This window comes from Lathyrus oleraceus, chromosome 7 (assembly GCF_024323335.1).
Source record: "Lathyrus oleraceus cultivar Zhongwan6 chromosome 7, CAAS_Psat_ZW6_1.0, whole genome shotgun sequence".
Lineage (NCBI taxonomy): Eukaryota > Viridiplantae > Streptophyta > Magnoliopsida > Fabales > Fabaceae > Lathyrus > Lathyrus oleraceus.
In genome coordinates, this window is record NC_066585.1 from 13,059,636 (window position 1) to 13,067,018 (window position 7,383).

At 36.1% G+C, this 7,383-nt stretch overlaps 2 protein-coding genes across 2 annotated transcripts; one reads left to right on the forward strand and one right to left on the reverse strand.

Moving 5' to 3' along the window:
- The first annotated feature begins 499 nt into the window (after positions 1-499).
- Positions 500-2,614, forward strand: LOC127100636 (heat stress transcription factor A-8). Its single transcript, XM_051037879.1, has 3 exons — positions 500-888; positions 1,123-2,202; positions 2,328-2,614. Exons 1-2 carry the CDS (start codon positions 667-669, stop codon positions 1,978-1,980), a joined length of 1,080 nt encoding a protein of 359 aa, XP_050893836.1. The 5' UTR covers positions 500-666; the 3' UTR covers positions 1,981-2,202; positions 2,328-2,614.
- A 2,664-nt stretch (positions 2,615-5,278) lies between these two features.
- LOC127101724 (uncharacterized mitochondrial protein AtMg00810-like) lies at positions 5,279-6,235 on the reverse strand. The gene has a single exon (XM_051039173.1). It carries the CDS (start codon positions 6,233-6,235, stop codon positions 5,279-5,281), a length of 957 nt encoding a protein of 318 aa, XP_050895130.1.
- Positions 6,236-7,383: the final 1,148 nt, after the last annotated feature.

Below are 7,383 nucleotides of genomic sequence, written 5' to 3' on the forward strand. Positions count from 1 at the left end.
CTTTATCATGACTTACTTTCTATGCTCCAACTTAAGGAGAGATATTAAATATAATCTAGTTTATCTAGTTAACTAATTTGTTTTAACAACTTATTTATTTGTTAAAACTATTTCCTTTTTTATAAGAGTAATAACTAATGCCATCAACAACAAAATAAGATATATTTTTAATAATTATAAGGAAAAAAAAGAATATTTATGAGTTTTACATTGTTAACCAATTAAATACGCATATCTGTCAAACTATATTTTTATTTTTAAAATACTGATATGACATGGTTGAATGTTATTAATTGATAGTGTAAAAATATTTCACAACCACAATGTATTATCTTTAATTTTTTATTAAAACCAACTAAAAAATATTTTTTTATATTAAATTGTTGACACTTATAACTCATTTTTTTTTTAAATTTTAAAACAATACTAAAACTTAATATTTGAAATATATATTATTTTAATATTTCAAAATATTATAATATAACAAAAGTATATACCAGGGGGTTCGAAAACCCCTTCACACGAAAAGTTCTGGTAGAAGAACGCGTCCAGGGGAAGGTGAAACGAAGTTCATGAGTCTTTGTTTCTAGTTAGACTCTGTTATAGAGAGAGAGTGCTTCAAAGTCATTCTTTTGTTGGTTCCTCTGTTTTGCGTTGTATCCGATTATGGTGAAAGCAGCGAGCGAGAATGGTTTTTCTTCTGTGGCACCTTTCTTGACGAAATGTTACGATATGGTTGAAGATCCTTCCACCGACTCCATCATCTTTTGGTCTCAATCCGATAACAGTTTCATCATCGGTAACGTCTCTCAATTCTCTCTCACTCTTCTTCCTAATCACTTCAAACACAACAATTTCTCCAGCTTCGTCAGACAACTCAATATCTATGTACGTTACTCCCTTCTCTCTCTCTATATATATTTTACTCTTCCCGTTTTTCTTGATTCTTCTACTTTAATCGCAGAATTGTGTTTATGTTTTCTATCAATTTTGGATAATTATGATTTCTTGATTAGTATAGTTTGTGAGCTAAAATCTGTTATTACTTAGGGTTTGTGCCTCTATTTGTTTGAAGTGATTCTCTTTTAAAATTAAGCAATTCATGACTGTTGAATTTACCAGGGTTTCAGGAAAATTGATACGGATAATTGGGAATTTGCCAATGAAAACTTCATTAGGGGTAAAAAGCATTTGTTGAAGAATATACGTAGAAGGAAACATCCACATGTTACCGATCAGCAAAAAGCATTGCCGCGGAAAAACAATTCTGATGAACCGTCACTAGAAGCGATTAAATCTAGCCTGTGGAAACAAGTGGAGAATCTCAAATCGGATAGAAAAACCCTGACACAGGAGTTGGTTAAACATAAGCAGCACCTTGAATCCTCTGAGAGTAAGTTGCTTCTATTGAGTGATCGTCTGGATGGAATGGAGAAGCATCAACAGCAGATGCTATCGTTCTTGGTCATGGTCGTACAATGCCCTGGATTCCTGGCTCAGCTACTTCACCCTAAGGAAAATAACTGGCGTTTTGCAGAAGAAGGGAATATGTGGGACCGCAGTAGCCGAGATGACGAACCAGTTCCTTCTGATGGAATGATAGTTAAGTATAAGCCACCTGTAAGTGAAACGCTAAAGCCTGTAGTTCCGCTATCTTCAGCCTTTGAACCAGAACCCGAACTTTCTGCAGACGGGATGAAAGACTTGTGCATCAGTTCTGAGTTCTTGAAATTGCTGCTAGATGAGAAATTATCTCCATTAGATAACCATTCTCCGTTTCTCGTACCGGATTTACCTGATGATGGTTCGTGGGAAAAACTTTTTTTGGGCAGTCCTTTCCCCGAAAACGTTGAAGATACTGATCATGAAAATGAGAGGCACAATGTTAGTGAAATGGAGACGGAACCTATCAAGGAAACTCCAAATAAAAGATCTGCTTTTGAAGCAATGATTGTAGAAATGGAGAAAACTCAAGCATGAGTGTGAATTATATGCTGCTGAGGGAGGATATTGGATAGGTCACAGGGTTTGGATTCTCAAACTGAGAAAATTGAACTTCAGCTTTAAAAACTACTAGCAAAATTTAGAGAGAGAAGGAAGCAATTTTCCTTGCGGTTAAGTCATAGCATTATCAAGTCACCTTTTAACTATTTTTTCTTCCATCTTCCTCCAGCAGTTGTTTGATCCTCATCTGGATTCAGTGTAAGTATTCTCTCTATTTTTCATCTGTTTACATGCTAAATGAATACGCATTATTTTCTATGTTCATTGTTTGAATGCTTGTGGAGATGATAGAGAGACTGTTGATTTTTTTTTCTGTTTTGCAGATTCAACTTATATCTGAATACTAATCCGGGTTTGCTTTTTGGCTTCTTGAATGCTTGTGTCGAGTCTCGGTCGGTGAGTTGTATGATCTGCAGCGAGTATGATGGATCAAATATTTTTTTATCATGTGTAAACTGTAAGTTAGAGTGGTCTAGAAGGAGCTCTGTTTTTGTGCCAAACTAAACAGTTGCACATGCCTTCATATACTTAGAAAAAACAGAGGTTATAGAAAACATGATGTTTTGCCCTATTATTTTGAACAAGTCAAATGCTTTTCAGTTCCTCACTATGTTGTGATTATCTTCCCCTCCCCCTAGTTCTTTGTGTTTTGCTCTAACGCTTGTGCATGATGACTGGTTGGGGTGTTCCAGAAAAACCAAACCAGAAATTGCATTGATCTGTTGTCTAAAAGCCCATGCCGTTTTTAAAAAGACCAACCCATTTTTGGTTCTTACAAAATAAAAGAAACCAATTAGAAAACAAGTTGGGGTTACTGTAAAACAAAGCAAGCTGCTATCATCAGCTATTTGTGTTCGGATCTCGCAAAATGTCACCGTCATCTGTGTTCTTGACATAGGCTGGGGTACCATGCCAAAGATATTTCCTTATGGAAAATATCAAAACCTTTTTTTTTTTACTGTTGTGCCAGGTTCTTCGTTCTTAACAGAGTATCAAAACCAGAGATGTAGCGATCTATATTATTACCATGTTTCTCTTCATTGTGTCTGAAGAATTCTAATAGTTGAGTTCCGTGCTTTTTATGTTTAATGTTACTGAAGTTTAATGGATTTATTAAGGAAAATTGATTTTCTGCAATTTTGGCCACAATGAATTCACATTAAGAAAAAACAGTTTGAACCCTATTGAACCGGATTGGAACCATATCATATTTTCTCACTATTTTGTTTTAATGAAAAACGATTTGATTTTCATACTAGAATCATAAAGTGGATTCGATCCTGCCCAAAAATTGACTGATATGGAGGTTTTGCTGCTTAATAAAAGAGCCTTTCGGGTACTCTTAGAGGGAAACCCATGGATTTTCAAAAATATGTGGTTGTCTCTAAAACCATGGATCAGAATTATGCTGTCAGAGACATGTATTTCCACACTGTCTCAATCTGGGTTCAACTATAGGATATCCCCAATAATATCAAAACCAAGAAGATGGGGAGAAAAGTTACACCAGCAACCCCATGAATTCTTCCAGAAGATCAAGACCAGCAAGCAACTAAAACAAACCAGATAAGAAAACACATCTTAAACTCAGGAAAACAAAAGGAAAGACATCAAAGAGAACTCAGAAGCATCCATAATCATTATCAAACAAATGCCGAACACCTCTCCAAGTGCCAGCCGAGAGACCTGAAAATCATCGGTTGAAATTGTCAGAGTTTGTGCTCTCAGAAAGATTATCACTACTCATCGGCCGAATATCATTTTCCTCTAAGAAGCTAAGCTATCCTCTATATATTCTAGAAAAGTTTACTACAATTTTGAAAATTTCATGTCTAATCACTATGTCATTGATTGTACCACCTCTGGTGGAGGAAAAACAGGAGGTGTTATCCTCATGTGGACCAATTGTGTGAATCTAACTATCTTTGACATCATTAAATTTTTTATTGATGGATATATGTCATATTTTGATCAAACTCATACCTGCAGGTTTACTTGTATATATGGCTATCCTAATCACAAAAATACACATCTTACTTATTCTATTATTTACAAGAATACAAGTAGATCTTCACCCTAAAAGAACAGTTCAAAACTGATACCATTAAAATTATTACCATTAAAATTATTACCAAGACTATTGCTAATAGAATCAAGCCCCACTTAAATACCATCATCGACTCTTACCAAAATGCTTTTATGTTGGATAGACTTATAGCAAATAATATTATTCTTGCTTTTAAAGTTTTTCATACTATGAACAATAACAACAGGAGGAATAAAGGTTATGTGGGATATAAATTAGATATGATTAAAGAATATGATAGATTGGAATAGAGTTCAATAACAACATTGATTGTTATCGATTTTCCCTTAAATTTAGTTAACATTATCATAAATTATGTCAACTCGGTTTCTTTTTTCATATTGGTGAATGAGAATAACTCCAAGTGTTTAAGTGCGTCTAGTGACATTAGGCAGGGATACTCTCTATCTCCATACCTTTTCATTATATGTGCTGTGAAGTTTTATGCGGGATTATCTTAGACAGCCAAAATCTAGGAAGAATTCATGGTATCTCCATAACTAAATATTCCCCAGCCATACTTCACTTATTTTTTTGTTAGTGACAGTCTTATTTTTTGTAGGGCTAATGAAGAGATAGCTAAGGAGCTCCACAATATCTTTGATATGTACCAAAATTCCTCGGGTCATCTCATCAATTACAACAAGTCCACTATGATGTTCAACAATAAGGTCACAGATGACATCAAAGATAATATATTCAACTGGATGCCCATCAACAGAGCTAATAACATTGGCAACTACCTAGGTCTTCCTAGTTCCAATGTGTCGATGACGCCATTTAGGATGTCTATTTCAGAGTTGAGTGAGCAGAAGAAATAAGTGAAAGAGTTGTTTGGAAAAAAGTTTGTTCGACCAAGTGTTTTGCTGTGGGTAGCGCCCATGTTGCTTACAGGTATGACCGTCAGTTGGTTTTGATGAGGAAAACTGATGAAGAAACTTTGAAGATAACAACTCCATAACTCAAATGGATTTTGGATGTTGAGAGTTCTTTATGATATGAGAGTTGATTTTAACCTGTTATAAATTCTGGCTTGATGCCTTTCTCATTGTATTTGATACTATATATAATAGTGTCGGTAATTATAACTCATAATGAATAATCATAACTAATTACAGCTCTTAATTACTAATTTTCTATTCTATGAATGTAAATTATTTACAATAAATGTGTTTGATTATTTCCTGATTAACATCCCCCCTCAAATTGATGCGGCTGGTCAAGGAGCATCAATTTGCTAACAAGAAACTGATGTCGTGGGCGTGGAACAGCCTTGGTAAGAATATCTGCAACCTGCAACTGAGTACTGACGTGAGGAAGTGATATTATTCGATCATCGTAGGCGTCACGTATTGAATGACAATCAACTTCGATATGTTTGGTGCGTTCATGAAAAACAGGATTTGCAACAATTTGAATGGCACTTGTATTGTCAGCATAAAGTAAAGTTGGTTCTGTTTGGGGAAATCCAAGTTCAGCCAAAAGACCACGAAGCCAAAGTATTTCTGAACAAGCAGCAGACATGGCACGATACTCTGATTCAGTGGAAGATTTAGAAACTCTTGCTTGCTTCTTACTTTTCCAAGAGATCAATGAAGAACCAAGAAACATGCACCAACCAGTAACAGATCGACGAGTATCAGGACACCCTGCCCAATCAGCATCACTATAAGCACTCAACTGAAGAGAAATTCCAACGGAAAAGAATAATCCGCGGTGAGAGGTTCCCTTTAAGTAGCGAATTATACGACGAACCGCAGCTAAGTGAAGATGGCGAGGAGAATGCATGAATTGACTTACTTGTTGAACAGCAAAAGATATGTCAGGGCGAGTAATAGTCAAGTAGTTGAGGCTACCCACAAGTTGGCGATACAATAAGGGATCAGGCAAAAGATCACCATCATCACGATGATATTTAACATTAACCTCAAGAGGAGTATCTACCGGATTAGCCGATTCGAGACCAGCCATAGAAATAAGATCTGTAGCATATTTGTGTTGATGGAGAAAGATGCCCTTGGATGTAGAATGAACCTCAAGACCAAGAAAATAATGTAGATTACCCAAATCTTTCATGTGAAATGAGGCCTGTAATTGTTGCTTAAGTCGCTGAATGGAAGCATGATCAGAACCAGTAATAACCATATCATCAACATACAAAAGAAGCAGAACTATACCCGCAGATGTATTATGAATAAATAAAGAGGAATCATACTAACTCTGAGTAAAGGAGAATCCAAGTAGAGTGGAACGGAATTTCTCGTACCATGCTCTAGGTGTCTGTTTCAAACCATATAAGGAGCGTTTGAGTTTGCACACGCCTTTAGATGAAGAGAATAAGCCTTGAGGTGGAATCATATAAATATCTTCTGTCAGGTCACCATGAAGAAAAGAATTCTTCACATCCATTTGATGAAGAGACCACCCACTAGAAGCAGCTATAGAGATGATCGTACGAACAATTGTCATTTTGGCAACCGGTGCAAATGTCTCATCATAATCAATTCCATATTCCTGCTTGTTTCCTAAAGCAACCAAACGAGCCTTGTAACGGTTAAGGGACCCATCAGAATTTAATTTCACAGAATACACCCATTTGCAACCTATAGGTTTGACATCAGGAGGACAAGAGACAATATCCCATGTGAAATTCTCTTGAAGAGCTTGAAGCTCTTCATTCATTGCTTTTATCCATCGCACATCTTTAACAGCCTGTGAGTAACAAGTAGGAAGAGATATGCTAGAGAGTGTGGCAGTCAGAGAAGTATGTGAGGAATCATACCTGTCTGGTGAATATCTATCTGGTGCGCGAGATATTCTACCAGAACGTCGTGGTTCAACCGGTACAGGATCAGGTGGCGGTTCAGCGACGGGAAGGGGTGTGGGAACCTGCTGCCTGTTTTGTCTAACATGTACATGACCTGGTTTATAACGTTCAATAGATTGAGGCATAATAGAAAACTTAGGAAGAGTAACAATATCATTAATGGCAGGAGAAACACAGGGAAACATAAACTGATTATCAAAAAATATCACATTTCTAGAAATGCGAAAACGATGGTTAGTGACATCATAACACACAAATCCCTTATGAGAGTGACTATATCCCATAAATGCACATTGAACGGATTGTGCTCCAAGCTTATGTCTTTCAAAAGGAGGTAAGTGAACAAAACACACACACCCAAAAGTATGTAAAGCACTATAATCAGGATGAATTTTAAAAAGACGAAAGAAAGGAGAATCAAGATCAATAACCATAGAAGGAAGACGATTGATCAAGAAGACAACTG